The sequence below is a fragment of the Mus musculus genome, chromosome 7 (genome assembly GCF_000001635.26).
Source record: "Mus musculus strain C57BL/6J chromosome 7, GRCm38.p6 C57BL/6J".
NCBI classification, from domain to species: domain Eukaryota; kingdom Metazoa; phylum Chordata; class Mammalia; order Rodentia; family Muridae; genus Mus; species Mus musculus.
The window spans coordinates 89879850-89904187 of NC_000073.6; the positions used below are offsets into that span (position 1 = coordinate 89879850).

The 24338-nt window shown below is 41.2% G+C and overlaps 1 protein-coding gene across 2 annotated transcripts in view; it reads right to left on the reverse strand.

The window, feature by feature from the left end:
* Nucleotides 1-23780, reverse strand: part of Ccdc81 (coiled-coil domain containing 81) — a 37482-nt gene extending 13702 nt beyond the window's left edge. The window contains exons 1-10 of one of the 2 annotated variants that reach the window (NM_001162979.1): nucleotides 23333-23780; nucleotides 18189-18250; nucleotides 16848-17004; nucleotides 13263-13519; nucleotides 10543-10622; nucleotides 7833-7954; nucleotides 6297-6420; nucleotides 2443-2533; nucleotides 1765-1911; nucleotides 279-383 (exon numbers count right to left, since the gene is read on the reverse strand). In NM_001162979.1, coding sequence (NP_001156451.1) covers nucleotides 279-383; nucleotides 1765-1911; nucleotides 2443-2533; nucleotides 6297-6420; nucleotides 7833-7954; nucleotides 10543-10622; nucleotides 13263-13519; nucleotides 16848-17004; nucleotides 18189-18250; nucleotides 23333-23411 — 1224 coding nt within the window. In that variant the 5' untranslated portion in view covers nucleotides 23412-23780. Of the gene's footprint in view, nucleotides 1-278; nucleotides 384-1764; nucleotides 1912-2442; nucleotides 2534-6296; nucleotides 6421-7832; nucleotides 7955-10542; nucleotides 10623-13262; nucleotides 13520-16847; nucleotides 17005-18188; nucleotides 18251-20118; nucleotides 22350-23332 lie in introns of those variants that run through there. The other variant, XM_017312298.2, reaches the window with a different exon arrangement.
* Between the last annotated feature and the right edge of the window lie 558 nt (nucleotides 23781-24338).

The window sequence follows — 24338 nt, forward strand, 5'->3', positions numbered from 1 at the left end:
AAATGGCAGCCAGCCAGAGACAGAAAGATTCCCCAAGAGAAATTACAGAAACTTCTGAGGGTTATGCAAAGTCACTCTATTCCACATAGAGAAGCACATATGCAAATAACAATTTTTTTAAAAAAAATTAAAGATTTATAAAGATACAATTGTCTGAGAAAAAGGCATTACTTACATGATAAAAATTTTGATAGAAAACTATTTGGCAGAAAATGCACAAAATCTCCTTTTTTTAGTTTCGCTTATATGCAATCAATAGAAATTTTAACGAGACTCACATAGAATTCGGGTTTCTCGTTCTTGTGATTCCTGATAGCTTCAGCAACTCCGAGGTTATAGGCAGCGTTCTTCTGGTTCTGCTCCCTAGCAGCCATGCCCTTCACCTATGGCAAAACAGGGTTATCTTTACCTTAGTCATAAAATACGATCTTCAGAACGCTTCGTTCTGGCAGCTATTAGTGGCGCACACCTTTAATCCCAGAACTTGAGAGGCAGAGAAAGGTAGATCTTTGGGAGTTTGAGGCCAGCCTAGACAACAGAGTGAACTCCGGAACAACCAGGACTACACAGTGAAACCCTATCACAAGATAATTTCATTCTATATTAACTAATTCTGTACCATTGATATGTTCCATTCTTTCAATTCTGCGTCATATATATTCTAAGTGACACGGAAACCTGTTTGTCCACAATGGCACTTTCTGCTGTCTTTAAAGACTTGTAGACATGAGGTAAGTGATTTTTTTTTATTATTATTATTATTCCTCATTCTTGGAATGGAAGAGTTTTACCACAAATGCAGACAGAACACACTGGCAGCATCATTATCAGAGACCAGAGAAATCTGTGTAGATAAAGTATTAAGGTGCCATTCTGTGCTCCCTCCCTTTGGAGATATGCCATGACTTTAAAATGCATAAGGTTAGACCAGATTTATATTTTATCAGAAATTAAAAACAGCAAAATACATCCATCATCTTTACTTTCATTGTTGAGACAAAGTATTACTATGCATGCAGCTCTGGCTAGCCTGGAACTCACTACGTAAGCCAAACTAGCCTCCAACGCACAGAGATCTGTCTGCCTTTGCTTCCTGAGAGTAAAGGCATGCACAACTGTGCCTGGCTCACTTTCAACTATAAAACTCAGCCCTGTGGGTTGAGGGGGAAGATCCATCATGTACGCCAATGATCAAATACTGAGACATTCACCAGTGAAAATTTGGACACTGCCCCTCGTAGCTGAGGGTTTCTATTGCTGTAATAAAGCACGATGACCAACTTGGGAGGAAACCAGTTTGGGTCAACTCTCAGGTCATCCTCCATCACTGAGGGAGGTCAGGGCAGAAACGGAACGCAGTACGGAATTGAAGCAGGGGCCATGGAGGAACACTGCTTACTGGCTTGCTCTCTGTGGCTTGCCTAGTCTGCCTTATCTAACTCAGGACCACTAGCCCATGGGTGGTCCTGCCCATCAGTTTGGGGGACCTTCTCACATCAATCACTAATCATGCTGTGGAGACTTGCCTGCAGGCAAATAGCATAGAGGCATCTTCTCAACTGAAAGTCGCTCTTCCCCAAATGACTCCAGTTTGGATCAAGTTGACATAAAACCAACCAACACACCAGCTACGTTTTAGCCCACTAACATACAAATGATTAAATGTGTTACAGTGCAAATATGTGAAGAATATGTTTCGTTGAGTTTAAAAATGGTGTCGTGCTGACCCATGTCAAACCCTCTCCAGCTGCAGTGTTAGGCTACCTGGTTTTTGAAGAAAGCCTCCTGATCTTTCAGGATTTGGTACTGTTGCATAAGTCGCTCATCTTCAATCTCTCTCCTCCTCCTCTCATCTCCATAGTGCAATGCGAAATTCCGTTGTGCTCGTTGCAAACACACATAGCACATTTCCTGCAGTTCCAAATTTCAGGACAAATTAATTTTGTACATTTTTCCTCTTTTTGTATTCATTTACTCTATTCCCTTCACAAAGCTCTCCAAAGACTGAATTTGTCAAGAAACATGTTTCAGAAAAGAAGATATTGCCAGGCGGTGGTGGCACACGCCTTTAATCCCAGTACTTGGGAGGCAGAGGCAGGCGGATTTCTGGGTTCGAGGCCATCCTGGTCTACAGAGTGAGTTCCAGGATAGCCAGGGCTATACAGAGAAACCCTGTCTCAAAAAAAAAAAAAAAAGAAGAAGAAGTTTTACAGCGTAAATCTCATAAATAAAAGGATTTAATGAACTCTCAAAGGAGCTAAAAATTAGAAAGGATTTCTTAGTCCCTTTCTCTTAAGTAGATCTTGACTACAGGCAAATCTCAGTCCAGACATTTGAGTATGACTATAGATTATATTAAGAAGGGATGGTTCCCAGAATTCTCTTGGGGAGACAATCAGAGAAGGAGCCTGAGTGGGCTTTATCCAGTTGAAGGCACTGTACCTGTCCTGCCTTATTATGATCCTGGCAAGCTGGGGCAGGAGATGTTCTGGGCCTCTCATTGTCGTTTCTCTGACAACCTGGAGATGACAAGCTTCAAAGACAATGGGACACAAATTAATGTTTAATACAGTCTGACCTCTAGGACAATGGTCACTTTAAAGATTCTTTTAATTATGTGAACTTGTAATGTGCCTGAGGGGGAAGGGGATGCCCAAAAACTAGAACTGAATGTTGAATCTGCTGGAATTGGAGTTGCAGGTGGTTGTGAGTCATTTGACATGAGTGTTAGGAACCAAACTTAAGACCTCTAGAAGAACAGTAAGTGTTCTTAACCAAGGACTTATGTCCAGCCCCAGGACAGTGACAGTTTTAGAGACAAGTATAAACACATAAGATAAAGAAAAAAAGGCCTGGTGGCTCCTGAGGCAGAGGCAGATCTATAGAGATAGATCTCTGTGAGTTCAAGGCCAGCCTGATCTACATATCCAGAGCAGGATAGCCAGGGTGATGTAATAGAGAGATCTTGTCATTTAGAAAAAGAGCCAGAGAAAGTAGCTCAGTGGTTCCTTTCAGAATAGCTGCATGCATTCAAGTTAAGAACCTGTACTTCATGTCAGAGTTGGGGTTGAATTCATTTTGTAGTTTGCGAGGTAGGTGATGTCAAGAAGCTATGTCATCTTGGAAATCTTCAGTTACAATTTCTGTGTAATGGGGATAAATCCATTCATTTCACAAAGAAAAAAATTCAGTGCCCACTTGCCATGTGATTCTTCTAGGTGCAGGAAATGCAATGCAAACAAAACCCAGGCACACACAATTCCCTGTCCTCAGGACTTGAACACTGATGGGGATAGCTAGCTGGTAATACTGTAAGGACATATACTCCAGGCTGATAAGAAAGGCTGTGCACTGAAGCAAGGGAGTGCTAAATCACAAATCAAATTCCCAGGAACGTTCCCTACCAAGAAAACATTGGCCTGGATGCCAGAAGAAAGTGGGATGAACATGTGGACTCCCAATGGGAAAGACATTTCAGGAGAGCAGATGGGAGCAAAGTCCTTGGGAACTTTGGGTGGGGACATTCTTGGATCTGTGTTGCTGGAGCGAGGCAAGTAAAAGATGAGAAGCATGGGAGAAATCAAGTCAGAGACTAGGCAGGAAGGACTCTTACTGCAAAGAGAAGGACTATGTCTCTTGCAAGAGAGTAGGGGAGCCTGGAAGATTTAGGTAGTAGATGCCATCATCTGTCTTACACAGGATTATTTTGGCTGAAGCACTGAGAAAAAAATAAGTGGATACTGTGCTGGTTAAATAACAACTTGACAGCATCTAGGATAATCTAAGAAGGTTTGTGAGCATTTCTGGAATTCATTAACCTAGGTTGTAAGTCCCACCCTGGTCCTAGAGATACCATTCTACGGCCAGGATGAATGAAAAGAACAAAGCAAGCTGAGCATTCACATCCATTTCTCTGCTTTCTGACTGTGACAGCTGTTCAAAGCTCCCCTGCCATGATGCACGCCCCCCTCCCCTTGAATTGTGACCCAAAATAAGACCTCTCTTTCTTAAGCTGCCTTCATCAGACATTGAATTACAGCAACAAGGAAAGTAATATAGAGATAATGGTGAAGAATGGTAGGACAGAGATCGTTCTAACAACTCAGAAGAAAGGCATTGGTGTGCTGTGGATAGCCCTGGGGCTAATTACATTTGATGTTAATTCGTTCTCCCTTGAGTGGTGGCAAACAAGGAATGAGTAGGCACTCAGGTGAACCTGCCTCCCATCTTAATTTGTAAAATAAAGGAGAAGTGATGCTTAGGCAGATAAAAGGGAAGGTGGAGCAGAAGGTGGGGAGAGAGAAGAAGAAAATAGAAGAGGGAGAGGACACAGAGGAGGAGGAGGAAGAAGAAAAGCGGAGCAGAAGCACATGGCCTGGAGAAACTACAAGTTTTAAGGGGTCTCATAGATGGGGAAGATGGTAGTGTAGCAGTAGATCTGCCCAATCTAGGTGCACAGCATGTATTCATATTGAGTTGTGTTTTTATTGCTGGGGCATATTTGAGTTGGTGATTTACTGCGACACTGGTGTGGATCAGTGTGGGAGCAGCAGAGGTCATAAGGATTAGCTGCATTGTAGATATGTTGCCTAGATGTGCTATAGGTGCCGGTGGCTGAATTTTCTAATGGGATATGGAACTTTGCTTCCCCTCAGTCCTACAGAGTGCTTCCTACCACAATCCTAATCCCTTCATCACAGTCTCTTCCTCTTACATCACACAGGCTCCACCCCCTTGTCAGAAACCAACAACTGAGGTCACACAGGATATGGGAATGGTTTCTAGTATTACTCAGGAAAATGGCTTTAAATATTATAAGTATGTGCCAGTGTTTTAACTGTACAACTTGAATGGTATGCTAACAATGTAACAGAGAAGAACACATGGGGAAATACTTCTACACAGCAAACTCTGAAAGCAAAACGGCCAAGCATTTTAAGCATGTGAGAACTTAGAGAGTCTCTGCCAGCATCCAACAAGTGAGGTAATTCAGTACTCAGTACCAAGGAAATGACAGCAACGGTGCAGGAGGTAAACCTACTATTAAACATGTGCTCTCAGAGAGAGGGGGTGGGCCTGGATAAACCGGAAAAGCATGGAAAGTAATTAAAAGAGAGACCAAAGGGCCAACAACATGGTGGGAGAGAACGGACATCGCAAAGTGGTCCTCTAATTAAAACAAAGAAATACATCCTCTACAGTAGTAAAATATATGATATATAAACACAAACAACCTATACTGATATTTAAAATGAAACTGAGAATCCTACTTTAAAAGCAGCACAAAGGTTAAAAAAAAAGAAAGAAAGAAATATATTTTAAAAATAGAGAAACAGAAACCAGATTTAGAAGCTCCGATGTATATTCCGTAGGAGCCAAACTGAAGCAAAGGAAATGACAATGCCTATGAATTTTCCCAGAAAATCACAACTCCTGTGAGGAGCAAAAAATACAAACACTAAGAAAAGTAAGTCTTTAAAACTACAAGAAAGAACAGCTTAGACATCTCTTTGGGACACCTAACAGAAGAAAATATAGAAACCTCAATTAAATGTTGAGCAAAACTTAGCTAAGAACCAAAAATCAGCAACGTGATACTAATCTACTTAAGCAGTAAAAAGACTGACCCTACCCAAAAGATAGAGACCTTGCCCAAATAGTCATTACAGAAGATATTAGAAAGGCAGCAAAAAGGAGGTAAGTCAGAAACACAGGTGACTCTACTGTCAGGCTCATGTGACAAACTTACATTCCATTTAATATCAGTATAAACCTGTCATATGATGTCTAAGCATCCAGAAATCAACAATGCCTATAAGGGTTTGTTTGGGTTTTGTTTTGAGGTTGGGGGGGGGGGTGTCAAGCAGGGTTTCTCTGCATAACCCTGGCTGTCCTGGAACTCACTATGTAGACCAGGCTGGCCTTGAACTCAGAAATCCACCTGCCTCGCCTCCCAAATGCTGGGATTAAAGGTATGTGCCACCACTGCTCGGCGCCTATAGAGTTGAGAAGTAATTTCTGAAAGAAATCAGACAGCCTGAGTGCTCCCTGTGCTATTTCTGCCTCTACTGAATAACGTTTATTCCCCTTACCCACAATGTATTATCTGTCACATGTGTCTGGATTTTCCTTTAGATTATCAGTCCTGGTCACCTCTAGAATCCCCATCACGTCTCACATAGAATGTTCTCAATAACAATTAATAAGGAACAGAAGAATTATTAAGATTCCCTGGGTCATCCAAGACTTCAAAATTATATTTAATAAGATGCAAGAGAAAAAAGTCACTGAATTACTTTTCACAGGCCGTGATCTTCCCACCGTTCCCACTTCGCTCAAACTTGTCCAGCAAGCTGACGCTTGTCACTTTAGCAGGAGAGATAGATTGCCTCTCACGGTGTTTCTTGGGTGATGATATCTCTAAATAACAAATGCAAATAACAAGAGGCATTCTATTCAATTCTCAAACAGCTAAATAGTAGCTAAATACACACATAACTTCTGAAGGTTTCTACCAAGGAATAGTTTCATGTAACCGTGCTCTTTCTTTTGTTTAAATATCTCCTGCCCTATTAAGACTGAGTGTGCCCTAGAGTTTACCTCATGCATTTATGCTATTCATCATGACCTGGTCAAGCAACAGAGATCCAGCCACCAAACAGATAGTGGTGTAAGAGGTTGAGAGTCACAAGATTAAATCAAGGTACAGAGTTCCAGGAATAAAAGGTGTTTATAAGAAATAATATTATTACTGATGGCTATTGTAAAAGTTGTGGTTTGAATGTGAAATGTTCCACATAGACTCATGTCTTTGAACCCTTGGCCCCCAGTAGGTGACCCATTTGAGAAGGTTAAGAAGGAGCCTTTAAGAAGATAGGACATTGCAGACACCTTTAGCTCCTTAGGTACTTTCTCTAGCTCCTCCATTGGGGGCCCTGTGTTCCATCCAATAGCTGACTGTGAGCATCCACTTCTGTGTTTGCCAGGCACCAGCATAGCCTCACAAGAGACAGCTATATCTGGGTCCTTTCAGCAAAATCTTGCTGGCATATGCAATGGTGTCTGCATTTTAGAACAACAATATGAACTAACCAGTACCCCCAGAACTCGTGTCTCTAGCTGCATATGTAGCAGAAGATGGCCTAGTCAGCCATCATTGGTAAGAGAGGTCTTGCAGTTTGGACTTGCAAACTCTATATGCCCCAGTACAGGGGAACACCAGGGCCATGAAGTGGGAGTGGGTGGGTAGGGGAGCAGGGCGGGGGGAGGGTATAGGGAACTTTCAGGATAGCATTTGAAATGTACATAAAGAAAATAATAAATTTTTTAAAAGTGGAAAAAGAACTGACAAAATAAAAGAAGTGAACTATATATTAAAACCTGTGAAAGTTTTTCCACTGTATATTAAAAATAACAAAAAATTTAAAAAAAAGAAGATAGGACACTCAGTCTTAATAGGATAGGAGATATTTAAACAAAAGAAAGAGCACGGCATATGGAGAATCACTGAAGGTGAGCCTTGAGGTTTTACAGGTGGGCTCTACTTCCTGATCAGTCTCTGTTTCCTGGCCCCAGACACAATGTGACCCACTGGCCTCCCACCCTGCCATGCTTAACCCCTGGAACCCAACCATAAACCAGAATAAACCTGTCCTTCCTTAGGTTGCTTCTTGTCAGATACTTTTTTTATAACCAGGAAAGTAACTAATACATTATTAACCTTATTTACTTTGATATTTATTTACTTATATTTACATATAAGTTACTAAGTAATACTGCCTAGCACATAAGAGTCAAGAATAATATACTATACCCACAAACCATTGGCCTACCCCTGGCTCCTCCTTCTTTGTCTGACTGGTCTTTCAACTTGATCTTCCTTGGTCTGTTCTCTCCGCCTTCCTCTCCAACGACCTCCACGGGTGTTTTGTTCTCTGTCTCTTTGTGCTCAATCCTAAGAATGAATCAAGATGTTTGTCTTCTGCTCTGGTCCTGAACCGACGACTGTGTGAACTCTCAATTCTGGGAAGCAACCCACCACCTCTCTGATTTCTCAACAAGCATACTTCCTTCAAGGGGGTGAAATATCTGCCTTGCTAACTATATAGCACGAACTCTCTTTGAGGCCAAATCTGAGAGTCTGCCAAGTCCATATACCCTTGAACCATGCCCCCCCCCAAAGAGCTTGATATAAAGAAATTGCTTGAACACTTTAATTTTTTTTCCTTTGGTTTCAGTTTGAGTTTTTCTGTCTGTTTTACATCTGTGAGAGATGCCTGTTAGTTTAAAGTCACAAAATCGTTGCCTGATTACTGTACCCTGCAATAAGCACTTCTCTCCTTCTTCCTCCTTCCATTTCCCCATCCTCTCCTTATGTTAAAAAAAAAGAAGGACCTGCAAAAGGATGGGTTGGGAAGTGGTGTCCAGTTGGTGTATACAGTTGAGGGTTTCTTTGGTCTCAGGGGTGAGTTCAGGGCACTCCCACTGGAGTGAGACTGTGTGCCTTTAAATAAATTCAAGGGTCAAACTTCACAAAAATAAACTCTACCATTTGTTTTGAGTATTTGACTCTTCACACCCGTTTCAATATGCTCATATGGAGTTCTTTCACCACCCCTTAGAATGAAAGCTTCAATCAAAAGACTACCAAAGAAGGTTCACATAAGGTGGCTTAATAGGTAAAAGCCCCCAAACCTGCTGAACCTGCACAAGCTCAGTCCCTGGAGCTCACATGGGGGTGAAAAGAACCAACTCCTGTAAGTTGTCCTCTGGCCTGCATGCATTGCACAGTGGCATGCCCGTGTCCACACATGTATAAATAAACAGACTAATTAACCAATGAAAGACAGAGGACAGATAAATATATCTTCCCAAACAATGAAATCAAAATGATTTTGAATCCATTGCGGTGTTTTTGGTTTTGGTTTTGGTTTTGGTTTTGGTTTGGTTTGGTTTGGTTTTGGTTTTTGAGACAGGGTTTCTCTGTGTAGCCCTGGCTGTCCTGGAACTCACTCTGTAGACCAGGCTGGCCTCGAACTCAGAAATCCGTCTGCCTCTGCCTCCCCAAGTGCTGGGATTAAAGGTATGCACCACCACGCCCTGCTCATTGGTTTAATTTTAAGGAGCAAAGTAACCATTTCTTTCTAGCCTGGACATTCACCAGCTCTGTGGGCATTTCAGCTACTAGATACAAAGGTTGACTATCGGATCTCTGAGTTCACTCTGATTCTTCTGAGTACGTGTCAACCAGCTTTTCTGCGGGGGGGGGGGGGGGGGGGTCGGGGGGGGGGGTTCCAAACCTAAGCACAATAGGAGATCAGATACATAAAATATTTGAGAAAAACATTACTCTATGAAGGTGGCTGTTACTACCCAAGTTTCCTTCACCTGACCTGAATGCCAGTCAATGGCATGGCAATCGAGATTAGGAGCACAGGGCTGGAGAGGTGACTTGGTGGCTAAGATCTCAAACTGCTCTTCCAGAGGACCCAAGCTCAATTCCCAGCACCCACGTCAGGCAGCTCCCAACCATATGTAACTCCAACCCTTGGAGAACCTGACACACACCTCTGGCCTCCAAGCGCATCCACACTCATGTGCATTAAACACATGCAATTAAAAATAACGAAAATAAATATTTTTAAGAGGTTAAGAAAGTCAGAGCACACTGGGCAGCAGTGGTGCATGCCGTTAACCCCAGTACTCTGGAGGCAGAGGTGGTTGGATATCTCTGAGTTCCAGGCCTGCCAGGTCTACAAAGTGAGTTCTAGGCCAGTTAGGGCTACACAATAAAACCCTACCTCAAAACAAATAAATGAATAAATAATGTCAGAACACACAGTGACAGTGTGTGGGTAAGAGCCAAACAGGAAACAAAGCGTAAGCCTCCAGGGCTCTTCTTTCTGTCTTCTTACTAACACTATTTTATTTCGTTTGCTTAAAATAAAAAAAAAAAAAACTAATTTATAGCTCTATAAAATGGGGGAAATTGCAAAATGTACATTATACAATTATAATGAAGAGTGACTGTAATACTACTGAGAAAGTTCCTAACTGTTTAACATCTGCTCCAAAGAGCAGCTACTAATGCTATTGTTACGATTATCACTGCTATCAGCAGCCCCCAAGAATATCCACCATCCTCTTGAGGATACAGTGTGCTTGGTCATAATAGTCAGTGCTTAGACAGGACGTTTGCTGGGAGCTGAAAGAAAAAAGGCATCAGTGGAGGAAGTGGAAGAAAATAGAGGAAACCTACCAAGTGATAGTTTTACTAATATTGCAAGAACTAAGATGAACGACAAGTAGGGTCAGAATCTTTTGGGTTCATCTTTCTAAAACTTAACCATAGAAAATATATGCAATAAACTCCTGGTTGGTGCTTATACAGAGATGGTAAAGGGAGAGATGGAAGGGAGTGAGAGAAGCAGAGATGGAGGCAGCAAAGGGGAGAGAAGAGCAGAAATTAGTTTGGGAAACAAATACAGCCCAATAAGCAAGGAGAACTGGTGCCAGGATTAACCCGTAGAGCAACACACTCACCTTGGAAAGGCCATCGCACTGTTGGGACGCTTTCTGTAGGACTCTCTGCTAGACAGCACCGAGTCCATGGTGCCAGGCCTCTGGGGGCAGAGACAGAGGTTATGCCTCAGCTGTGACCCTGGACACACCAAAACACTGCAGGATGCCTCCAAGACAATGCTACCAGTGGGGTGGTATTTATTCAGTGTTCAGTGTACAGCAGGAGTGACCTCCCTCATCAAAGTTCACCTGGGAAGCTGAAAATCAGTTCTACAAATGCTGCCTTCTCCCAAGGCATCTACACTTTCTGAAAATTTCCCTAAGAGTTGACCCTTCTTTTAGACCACTTTGGAAAGTGAGCAAATGTCTAGAAACTATCAGAAGAGTACAGCTCTGATTCCACTGTTGGCCCACAGGACCCTAAATATAGGCAGTTAATAAATGGCTGCTTGCTGCTTTGTCTCCTCAGGCTCTACGTTCAGAGCGGCCTTGCAGGATTTTAATGAGGTACTCCGTGGACCTGTGTTCGAGAGCACACAACCAAAAGTTATTGTAGTCATCACTTTATATAATAACCACATTATTACCGTGGATCAATGTGTACAATTATTTCTGAATGTGTGCTATAGCCTACAAAGGACTTTAAAGAAAATTCAAAAAGAGGTGATTTTTTTTAATCACCTAAATATGCACATAAAGTTTCCCATTCCCAGAGGACTATTTTATGGGTCCATACTGAGGTTTGAATTATAGGACATCTGGTGGTGAAACTACCACTCCGCGGCATGTTTCCCGGTGTTTGCGGAGTACAGGAGATGTTAAGTTCTGATTAAGCCAGAGCTCCGGGGAGAGACTCATCCACACTGTCAAGCAGCAGCCTGACTTCTCAGCTCCGGAACACTGTGTGCATGGTGCCTCTTGAACCTGACGGGAGGGATACAGCGGAACACCTTCATTGACCAAACTCTTTGTCATACAATATAGTCTTAAGGCTGGTTCTTTTACAGAGTTTAAATGTTACACTTCGGAGTTCAGTGTGCCAAATAAAACATCAGTTCCTTTTTAAATAGTGTTTAAAATTCAGCAGAGTCCTCTAGAGTTAGAAAGAAGCCAGTCAGGTGCTTGGGCCCTTCTTGTAAATTCAGAGTCTGCCTTGTGTTCTTACAGCTTCCTTTTTCCACACACTGGGTCAGCATCCGTCTTAGAAATCCTGCATAAAATAACATTGTGTGGAAAACTCCCAGGAGCCTCCTTATACAGGGCCCCACCTCTCCAACCGCCACTGCGCAGGACCATGAGGGGAGAAATGGACCGCTGGGCCAGCCTAAATCAAGCTTCCACTCTATGGGATTTTTGTGATGATTCAATTAATTCTTGTCATTTTTATTAGTGCCTAGAGGTGTACAAAAGGCACGTTGATCACTGGATAAGTGTTCCTGATTATTTCTTTGCCTCTTTAAATTCTGTGCTTCTAACTTAGCACGGACATCATGCCAGCTCCTTAATGGTTAACAGTGATGGTGACACCCGTGAAATTTATTTTATGGCACTGTAAACTAAAAGCTAAACATTGTGCATCTAAGGAGATGGCTCAGCAGGTAAGAGCACCAGCTATTCTTCCAGAGGACCTTGGTTGGATTCCCCACTACAGGCGCTCACAACGCTCTCAATTCCATTCTCAGGGGATCTGGCGCCCTCTTCTGGACTCTATGGCAATTAAACACACATGCACAAAGCACATAATAATAATAATAATAATAATAATAATAATAATAATAATAATAATAATAATACAGTGAAAAAACCTTCAAAGTATGTTTGCATGCCTTAAATTATATTTTGTGGTAAACTTTCTTAAGATGAAATAGTACAAGCTGCAAAACCTGAGTGCTGAGAGACCCTAGGCTTGAATTCCTGTGCTAGCTTTATCGGACTCGCTTAGGCTTCACAGTGGACCTCTCTGCACCTCCACATTCTGCATGAAAAATAGGGTGACAATCGACGCTGCTTTTGTAGTATGTTCAGATTAAATTAATGATTCATGCAGGAGAGCTTTGTCAGAAATGAGGCAATATAAAATGTCCGGATCTATGAGTTTCTATTTCTTTTACCATTCTTTGGCTAGCACTGATTCAAAATTTGGGTGTCAAGGAACTGACCATTTATAGCATGCATTTCCACACACGAAAACTGTCACTTAAAATACATCAACACAAGCTTTCCCTTTTTTTTTTTTTTTTTAATGGTATTTTGGGAGGCAGAGAGCGTGGTTTGAGACAGGGTGTTCTGGCTGTCCTGGAACTCAGTATGTAGACCAGGCTGGCCTCGAACTCAGAGATCTGCCTGCCTCACAAGTGCTAGGTTTAAAGGCGTGAGATGCCATACCTGTTCCAGACTTTTTTTCTTTTTGTTTTTTACTGTTACTACCAAATAGACTTTCTTAATGGCAGCATGTTCAGTCAGAACCACTCAATTATACAATTTATTATACAATCTCAATTGGTTCTGTTGATATGAAAGTGGGGAGCACCACCCCCGAGTTTTGGTTCCCAGACTCCCCAAGAGTGCAGACTCTGAGTGTGGTCCTATTAACTGTTTCAAGTTCCTGCCTGCCACCTTACATGCCTGCTATGCTGAATTGTAACCTGGAACTGTGAGCTAATCTAAACCCTTTTTGTCAGGCTGCCTTGCCACAGCAATAGACATGAAACCAGGAGAGTTAGAAAAAGAAAACAATTTACATTCGCAAGGGCTTTAGTCAAGATGCCACTTCCATCCATCGAACAGAGGAAGTCCTTATAAAATCTCATCTTCACTTTGCTGTCTCTGATCGAAAGGACCCCAATTCCTTTGAATGTGAACTCCACTTTTTGTTTGACGGAAATGGATCTCGATAAAAAAAGTAGTGTCTCCTTAACACACCCTTCTATTGTATCCCTGTTAAATGGACCCTCCAGGGATATCATGACAAAATTAAGTGGAACAACTGGAATATCACCTAGAGAAGAAAAAGAGTGGGAGAAAGGTGATTTTACTAAGATACATAGTAAAGATTACAATAAAGACACTTTTAAATAATTACCTGATCGATATTAAAAGAACAGAATTATCCAAATTTTCCCCTTATACTTGTAATATTGTTGCAGAAAATGAATATAATGGTCATTGATACATGCGCAATTTCACCTAAAAGTATAATATATTTTGCTCATAATAAAAATAATTATCTAAATCATCTAACAAGGATTTTGTTTTCTCTAGGGAACAGAGCAGTGCTGAACTGCCTTTATTCTAGTCTCAGTTTTCTGAGGTTTTCAGCTCCCTAGTCTTTCAGAACACTCTGCAGCAGTGTAAATTTTTGAAATTGTAAATATTTGAAAAGATAGCCATCCTCACTGGAAGTTATCTTTCATGAAACTAAGTCTTACACAAAGGTATCAAAGGAGCCGAAATGCAGGAAGCTCTCCTTTCCAAGGAGCTCATAAGTGACAAGATTGCATCGTCCGTGAAAGGAAGTGAGGACCTGTTTGACTAGAACTGGTGTAGGAGCTGTACAAGGTCAGAGAAAAGTCAACAGCAAAGAGGCTGGAGAAGACCGTGACAGATAAGGGCCACTGGCAGAGGTGCAAGGAGCATGCTCCAAGAAGTCTCCTAACACGAATTACTCTTTCAAGTGCTCGCTTACTGCTGAATGCTAAGAATTAGCAGCAGTCCTATCAAATGTGGCCTTCACTACATCAGCCCAGTCTCCTTCCCAGTGAGCAATGGTCCTCTAACATCTCTCTCTGCTTCTCTTTAATGTACATCTCTTAAAACAGAAGGTCTGCTTGCTGCTTTCCCGTAGCCCATTGCATCTCTGCATAGAGTCTTCCAGCCCACTTATGTCAGGAAAGACCCTTTCTCTCATGGTGGATGAGCCAGTGGGACACTTGCCAATCTTTCCTTTTCCGACCTATCAGGGACCTGCTGATCATGACCGCTTCTCTCTTATACCTGTGCCATGGTTCTCCAACTTCCTCCTTAGTCTACTTGCTGGTTTCCCTCTTCCTTTACTCCTTAGACTGAGGGGCTTGGGCTAAAGTTTTGATGTTCGTGTATTTATTGATTTGGGAGGGCTGATTTTTCCACAGGATTCCATCCTTGTCTGCTTCTTTATTTCCTCTGCTAGGTAAACTCACTCCAAGAGCTGTGTTCTCTGGGGCTCTTCTAAGGCCTGGGATCACCTCTGCCTAAACAATCCCTACGAGAATGGCAGGATGCCAACAAGTTTCAAAACGAGCTTGTTATATTACCATCAAGATGATCACTCACTGTTCTCCAAGCAAGAAGTCTGAGTGACTACATAGCTTTCCCCATTCTCACCTAGTCCCATCAGCTCCCACCTGAACTCTTTCCTATTCCTTCCATGCTGACTCTGCCTCTGCCTCTGCCTCTGTCTTATTTCATCAACTTGCAGTAACACAAAAGGCTCTACCAAAGCTAAAACTGGATTGGTACCAAAATGTACTGCCCAAGCCTGTCAGCAGTTCCCATGGGATGAATCCTAACACCCTTATCACACGAGTGAGCTTTACCTATTATTGTTGTCATAATTATGCCCCCCCCCCCAGTTTGCTATAGTAAACAGCCATGCCCAGACTGTTCCCAATGGAGTTCACTCTGTTTGGAAGTCTTGGTGTGTCCTTACAATTCCTGAGATATTGTCCCACAGTTTCTCTATTTGACAAAGCCTCCCTGAATGGAGACAGGCATGTTTCCCTATGCATCATATCTGATCGAGTTCCTGGACCAAGGCTGCTGTTTTGCACCCCGTCATCCTAAGAGTTTCAGAGTAAGAGCCACATCTTACTGATTACTGAAAACTGCTCTACAGTGTTTGATAATCTAGCTAGTTAGTAGTGAGTCATTTGAACTCCAAATCTAAGATGTAGACAGTGATAATTCTATACCCTATAAAAAATTAGTTGTAGATCTAAACTACTTTTTAAGATTATGATACAAGATCCAAAGTGAAGAATAAACTCAATTCTAAAGCAAATGTATTCTTTAAAAGAAATCCACTTTATCTCTATTTCCTTTCATAGTGTTTTTGATAAGACATAAAATTTTAGGTGAATGGCTGGCTGACTTTTCTTCAAACCCACCATACTGAATATATGCAGAGTAAATTTTCAGCACAGTTTGTTGGCATTTGTTTTTCCAGCGTATCTTTTGTTTGCTTGTTTGGTAGCTTTGGTTTTTTGAGACAGAGCTTTACTCTATTTGTCCAGCTCAGAGTGGCCTCGGATTTGTGGCAATCCTCCTGCCTCAGGCTGACAAGAGCTGGGATTACAGGATGAACCACTGTACCTGAACACCTGACTTACTTTATCCTTTTTAGAAGAAATGGATTTTCTGGAAAGTTAACTTAGAGGAAAGGTATAGTTTTTCTCTTGCTGCTGCCTAGGATAGACCATTTCTCTTTAGCCATACCTGAATGGGGTGCAACTGAAAACTGAGGAACATAAGGAGGAGCACAGACCTTGGGAGCTGAGCCCTCCACAGTGGACAACCAGTGCAGCAGGATTGGTGAAAGCTATGCATTGAGATGGGATGTAAGTCTATAAATACAGCAAGGTTCAGTTTGGTTTATTTACCACTGTAGCATGAGAGCCCTCAATAAAAATGTGTGGAAGAAAAAGGAAATTGAAGGAAAGGAAGAAAGGAAATATGGAAGGACTGTTTTAGGGTATAAAAAACCTATCCGTTAATATGGATTACGTGCAGCTTTATTAAATTCTAACTTTTAATAATTTAACTATATACATGAGAGAGACATTTTTTCCTCACAGCTAGCTAAACAAGGTTTTTTTCCTCTCATTACCCAAAGAACCTAAATTAGATTTCTCTTCTTTTTACCCACTTTTAATTTCTTAGAATCTGAAACATGAGTATAAGCTGGTAGAACCCTGTTGCATAGCTTTTAAATGAACTTTCTCTTCCCATGCCTCTTATTAGTATCTAAAAATGGACTCCCCCAGCTGGTAGGATGACTCATAGGATAAGAACATGTGCCACCAAGCCCTGAGGACCTGAATTCAAACCCTAGGACCTACATGGCAAGAAAGCTATGATTCCCATAGGTTATTGTCTGACCCCTACATGCATCCTGTGGCACAATACACATACACACACATACATACACATACATACACACACACACACACAGTGAAGCACAAGTCTCTCAAACCGGAAACTAATACAGCACCTACCAATTTTTACCCTTTCCATTTGTCTCAGCAAGCCAATAAGTTTCTGGGAAAATCTCAACTGTTAAAATGATTTACCAGGAGAAAATACTTTGTTTTGTTTGAGTCCGTGGGTCTGCACTAACTTCTCTGCCATGATAAACACCGGCCTCTGCACTAGAACAAACTTCTTGTTTCCCACCTCAAGCTGCTGCCTTGAGAAAGTGAAAGTTCCAAGTCCTGAAATCTGAACACCCTGAAAGGAAAAAGGGAGACAAAAAGAACATCGCACACAACTCCATTAAAGGACAGAGTTTGATAATCATCCAATTGCCAGAAAGAAACTGAAGATTTAAGTCTTGGGCTTAAAAATCTAGTAATTTCTGTAGGCCTTGTAGATAGTGCAGCCATGTATATATGACAATGTCATAATGAAGACCAGTATCCCATGTGCTACCCAATAAAATTGGATAAGTGAGGAAGATGAAATGGAATCAGGCAAACCAGCATCCAAGGCATCACCTACAATGTAGTCTTGGTTGCTGAGTAAATGCAAATACCACTTAACCTCAAGGTCTGTTATGACATATGATACCCTAAAAATATTATACAGCCATGGCTACAAATTCAAATATGCAAGAGCAGAAAAAAACCATGGAGTGAAGGGAGCCAGCTAGAGTGTATAATGGCCAGGACATGCATGCATCTTTCATGCAAAAGGGAGAACACATCATGGGTTACAGCCATGGTTGCATGCAAAAATGGAAGGCCAATATCATAAAGCCTGTTGATTTTTCAAGAAAATGGAGAGAGAGAAAAAAAGCTTTACAAATACTCTGCCAATTTTAAAAGGTGATAAATAATTCAAATTTCCAAATGAGACAAAATAAGTTTGAAAATTTCATTCAACCATGGACTGTCATAGTTAGGACATGTGAGCAGGGTATAAAAGTTCTACAACCTCCTAACTGCCTCCAAATTCCTCCCAAAAATATCTACCTAGTTCTATAGCATTTAAACCTAAGACTTAAACCTAAAGAAACAGTCTAATCATAGGCACTTTCTCATTTTGCACTAGCTGAATTTACTTTCTGTATTTATACCTTCCAATTACAAGTTATTCCCAGAAAAAAAAAAAAAAGGCAGAACAAGAAGTTTTATACCCTTCCACAACCATGCCAGAAACTATCAGCCACAAATAGACCTCATCTAGTTTCTTTACATAAACCGAGACAGAGCAGCCTGTGCTCTCTATCACTAAAAGGGGAAAAATTTACAGATGTGTTGTCTAAGGATAATATCCAGCTTGCTAAAAATCCTACATGTATCAAAAATAAAAATAAAGGAGTGGCAACCTACACTACTCCCAGCAAAAGTATTTAAGCCTGCATAAGAAATAGCTCTTGGACTTCTGTGTTGAAATTGGCATATAAAGCCTACCTTGTGCATAGTTAGCTGTCGTTCCACAAAATCTGAAACATTCGCCCAGATAGTAGAGACTTCTGAAATTCAAACAAAAATGAAAAGAGTTTATGTGAGCAACCATGCAATAGTATTTAAGCCTAGTAAGCAAAAGTATAAGTATGAGCCGGGCAGTGGTGGTGCACGCCTTTAATCCCAGCACTCGGGAGGCAGAGGCAGACAGATTTCTGAGTTCGAGGCCAGCCTGGTCTACAAAGCGAGATCCAGGACAGCCAGAGCTATACAGAGAAACCCTGTCTCGGAAAACCAAAAAAAAAAAAAAGTATAAGTATGAAATGAGTGATTAAATGGTAGTAACTTCTAATTCATACAGAACAGAATATAAAATCATTCCAAGTTAACTCTCCTGTTAACTAAAGGTCATGCCTATAAGTTCCAAAGGCATGGTTTTAATTACAATAATAATAGGGCCAGGAGTGTTGCTCAGTGAGCAGTGCTCACCCAGTGTGTATAAGGCCCTAGCTTCAAACCTCAGTACTACAACAAAAGAAGGGGGGTTGTATGACTCAGTAGTAGAACAGGCATGAGTCCCTGTGCTCAATCTTAGCACTAAACAACAGTAATAATAGTGAAAATAATAATGATAATAATAATAATGTAAAGAAAATCTTTCTAGAATAAAAGGAAATCAGTCATGCTTCATTATATTCTAACATATGGAGTATTAATCAACTAAAATCTAGTTTTTTTTTTTTTCTTAGCAACTCCATTCACAACAGTTCTAAAGTGTTCGCTCTGGGCCACCTGAATTAACATGAACTCTTGCACTGTCCTCTAACACAGGAACAAAGCCAAGGGCCATTGACATGAAAGGCTGCCTACTCTGTACATTAACTGTCCCTACTCTGCTTTTGCTAAATTCTCATGTTTATGTGTCACTTTTAGACTCCAGCTATACCCTCTCTCCACTGCTGTTGCTCTGTGGGCTCCCTGTGCATTCCAATTCACTACTTTTAGTATGGTGTGTTCTGGAAATAACAAATACACTAATAAATATCTACAATAACTTATAAAACTAACTATGGGAAAGGGCCCTAGACCATTTTTTAATAAATATATAGACATTATAATTCTATTTTGATTTGAAGGCTTTCTGTATTTATCTTCTTATACTCAATTTAGTTCTTCTTCCCCTAACCTCCAAAACTAGCAAAAACAAACAAAAAACAAAAACAATTACCAATACATTACATTACAGCATTAACATGTGAAATGAATATCTAGTCTGGATATGAGTAGCACTTAATAAAATTATGTCTTACCATCTTAAGTCTAAACATATATTATTGGTGATAATTTTCAATTACAAACTTTTCACAAATCAAGAAGGCTAAATTTAATTAAAATAAAAGACTAAGAAAGTCTTTTGATAATTTCTAACAGTCTGCCACTTGGAGACATGTTTGAAGCTAGCCACAAAAGGCAATTTTTCTCCCAGACTGCCACTTTGGGACATGTTTGAAGCTAGCCACAAAAGGTAATTCTTCTCCAACAAGGCAACTGTTACTGTTTTTCTCTTTATGGTTTAAACTACTAAAGCAGGAAAATTAGAGCCTTTAATTCTGACATATCATGGTCATAAAATACCTTTTACTAATAATGTGGCAGGAAACAGGAAGGTTTGCTGAACAGGAAGCAGCAGTTTTTCTCATGAGCATCTTGGAACCAGTTTAAAGATGGAAACTCATGACCAAGGATGAAACAAGTGTGAACACAAGACACACTGTGAACCGGTAGTGTGTGGTCTTTATAAATCTTGCCTTTCCTCCACTGTGCCCATCCCATGGCAATCACCCTCCTTGCTCCTTACCCAGTAGCCCAAAGGATTCAATCCCTTGTTGCTAAGAAGTAACAAATTCAATTAAAGGTCAGGAGTGGTGCTACATACCTTTCATCCCAGCACTCAAGAGACAGTGGCAGGCGGGTAGCTGTGAGCATGATCTATATAGAGTATTCCATGACAGCCATGGCTACATAGTGAACCCTGTCTCAAGGAAAAGGGGGCGGGGAGAAGGAGGTCTGCCAATCAATCCCAACTATGTACTGAGTTAAAAAGTCTCATTGTCAACATAAATGTCATTAACTCACTAACAAAAATCTCACCCTTCTGATTTACATGGAGAAATTTCAGGATTGTGATGGCAAAACTGATAAAAGTTTATGACCACATAAAATGCAGCTCATGGGCTGGAGAGATGGCTCAGTGGTTAAGAGCACTGACTGCTCTTCGGAAGGTCCTGATGTCAAATCCCAGCAACCACATGGTGGCTCACAACCATCCATAACGAGATCTGACTCCCTCTTCTGGAGTGTCTGAAGACAGCTACAGTGTACTTATGTATAATAATAAATAAATCTAAAAAAAAAAAGATGCAGCTCATATTTCAGGAAAATTATCTGTACCAAAGAGGAAATAATTTAACCAGGACCAGGAGAAACTGTATACTTTGTAACCAAACCCTGATTAAAAAAAAAAAAAGTCTTTGATTTAGTTGGGAATTTGAGCATGGTCTTTGTTGATTGAGATAATGTATCAAAGTCTATGGTAATGTTTTATTCAATAAAGTTAGACAGGCAGAGTTACATAAAAGAGTTAATTGTTTAAATGGAAGTTTGCTATTTCTCACTGGAGAAAGAGGCTCTAGGCCTCTACAATTCAAGGAATAGATTCGTAAATGTTACCAATTAGGATTTCTAAATAATTTGTTCTAATGACCAAGCTTTAGAAAGATTACCACTAAACCTCAAAATGAAAATAATTTCAATACTTTCTAAAAATCAATTTCAATGTAACCTTTGACATTAGGCTAAAAAAAGAAAAAGTCTGATCATTTGACAAAACCCAGCATTCCTCTCACACAGACACACACACAAACATGCACAAGGGCTCAGAAAATTAGTGTATTCGATGCCTTTACATTCAGTACAGAGAAGTATCTGAGATGGCTAACTTACAAAGAAGTATCTGGAGCTGAGACCTGGGGGTGTTCCAAGTTCAAGATCAGGCATCCCAGTGACTAGGCCTTTGTGTGATGGTGCATATGATGGGAAAGTTTGTATGGAAGAGACTGTGGCCAAATATGGAACTAAAGAGGGTGAGGAGAGAGGAAGGACTGGTGTTCTGAAATCCCGAGGTCACAACTTTAATGATCTTTTTGGAAGAACCTTTTTCAAGTGAGCTTGTGTTTCCACACCCTAGAGCCTTAGATGAGTCACCCTCAAGTCACCTTCCAAAGACGGCAGCATCTTCCTTAATGGTGGTAATCTCTTTAACAAGGACAGCAGAGTTGAACTCCTTCCAACTCTTCTGCTATGAAACTCGGCATTCCTGACTTCTTTTCTGGTCTATTTTTACTTTAATTTCTCACTATAAATCAAGCTAAAAATTAATGACCATGACGTGGCCTAAATGTTACCCTATCTTGAAATTCCCTCCGCTAGGTAAATCACTCTGTTCTTTTTAAATTCATCCTCACACAAATCCCCAGCAGATTTGGCAGAACATAACCACTTTTTGCCTTCCGAGACTCCAGCATAAACGGCCTCTCATCAGGTCTTTGATACAGTCTTGGTTGTCTTCTTGAATCTCACAAGCAGTCTCTATTCTTCATATTCCTACCCACACTGGTTTTCTCGCACCAGGGTGACCCACTAAGCTTTGAGAACAATTCTCTAGCACACAACTCATCACCTTTCTACACACCTCCTACAAGCCAGTTCCAAAAAGTCTATGCACCCCGTGGTCAGGTTTATTGCACCAACTGACTCCACTTCTGGGTATATTATATCTCAACAGATGAACATAGGAGAGGGAGGTCATTTTGACTTGGGGTGTATGTAGGTCCTCATTATGGAGGAAGCACAAAGATTAGAATGTCTCAGTCTGTGGTGGCAGGGCTCTCACAGGAACCGGGAAGCAGAGAGCGCAGTCTGGGAGCAGGGCCATACAATAGCCCTCAGAAGAATGCCCAGTGACCCATCTTTACCAACTAGGTTACACAATGTCTCCCACAGAGTGCCACCAAGCTGGATCTAAGCATTCAAACATATAAGCCTATGGGGATCATTTCACAATTAAGTCATAATTAGCAAGGTTAATAGATAAAAGCGAGTTTTCTATATAGTTGCAATGAATAAGGAGAATTTTAAAATGAAATACAACAACTTATAATTCTAAAAAGAATGAAATATTTTGATATAGATCTTTAAAACACATATAAAAACGTATAAAATCCATGAGAAAATATTTACAAAACTGATGAAAGACATCAAATCAAATAACTGTGTAGTAGAACATTGTGTGGAAAAGAAGGTTTAACATTGTCAAGATGTTAGGTTTCTATAGACTTAGTACAGTATTAGCTTCCCAGTGACCCATTTTTTTTTAACATATCAGCATTTTTTTTGTAAGCATTTGAAGCTTACAAAGAGAAGCAAGACACAAAATAAACAACAAAATGCTAAAGATGTAACAGACAGGAGCTGAGAGCGCACAACTTTTAATCCCAGCACTTTGGAAGCAGGGGCAGACAGAACTCCCTCCCCTCGAGGTGGAGAGGAGAGAGGGCTTGGCCTGGGCATGGTGACTCTCCTAAGAAACTATGCTAAAAACTGGACTGCATCTTGCTACTGCCCCCAGTGAGTTTTCTGTGAATATTACCTGTTTACAAACATCACTTTTCTTTAACACACCTGCAAGATGTCAAGGACAAAAATAGCTATGCCCTTTCCTGAACTCTGAAAAAGAGTCATTTGAGACTACAGCGGGAATGCTTTTCTCTAGGTAGCGTTTTAATCTTCTCTAGGTAATGTGGGGAAGGTTGTTTTCAGTACTTAGTACTAATCAGGCAGTGCATGGCTTTTTTTTTTTTTAAATAAAAACCCAGAGAAAGAAACACACACACACACACACACACACACACACACACACACACACACACACACACACACACACAAGCAATACCTGGTGGCTCAAGTCTAGCCATAGGAAGATAAGCTCTGAATCGCGCTTTTAGCACAGGAAGGTCTAACACCACCACCACCACCACCACCACCACTACACACACACACACACACACACACACCTGCATCAAGTCACTTACCCTCTTGGCTCAGCGTCGGCAGTGTGGGCAGCACTTGCCTGCACAGGTCCTGAAAACCTGGCCCAACCCTGTCCAGCATCTTCGGTCCCGATTGACTCCGTGGTGGGTCCTCGATAGATAGTCTCTTCTTTGTTATATGGAGTTTGCACTAAGGTGACTTTCCCACCCTCCAGCCCTCTTTGCCCAGAATTTAGGGTGTGCTTTTAAAAGTCTTGAAATGTTTTGATATTATTTTTCCTTAAATAAACATTCTTTGTCGCCGTCCCTCCCCGGTGATCTGGCTTGCGGATAACCTGTTCCCCCAACACGAAGCCAGAGCACTGCCGCTCGCTAAGCCAGAAGTGCACATCCACGCCCACCCAAACAGCGAGGGCCTCCTGCAGATGGAGGGTGGAGGGTTGCTGAACTAAGAAGGCCTTGGGAAAGGGATGGCTGAAACTGTTGCTATGACGCGACAAAGGCTCGCTCGGTTGCTAGGGCCTCAAGGCCCGGCCCCCTAAGAGAATCTGATCTGTAGAAAGCTCAGCCAGCCACTTTAGAATGTCATTTTTAAGAGAAAGAAAGGGAAAAAACAAAACAAAACAAAACAAAACAAAACAAAACAAAACACCCAAAACCTTTGTTCTTTCCTTCTTGCTCAGGGCAGTGAGAAGACCTGGCCTTGAAGGCGGTCCATATTGTAATCATCCAGAGCAAATGGTGGTGGGGGTTGTGGTGGGAGAGCGTGCTGGCCGACAGCGATGTCGGATCTGATTGAGGATTTGAGTTTGAGCTGAACTCTGTCAAGGTTTTGTTTTGTTTTGTTTTGTTTTGTTTCCAGGCTCCCCTCTTTGGAACTGGAGGGCAGGAGAATGAAGGCAGTTCATGTTTTTATTTCTGCTTTTTCCCTTTCCTATAGAGAAAGGAATGGGGCAGATCTATTCCTGCACATGACTTTGGCGTTCTCCTGCCTGCTAAGTGTGCACATGTCAAGCCCATCCGGAAACATGGCTGTCAGCTTCACAGA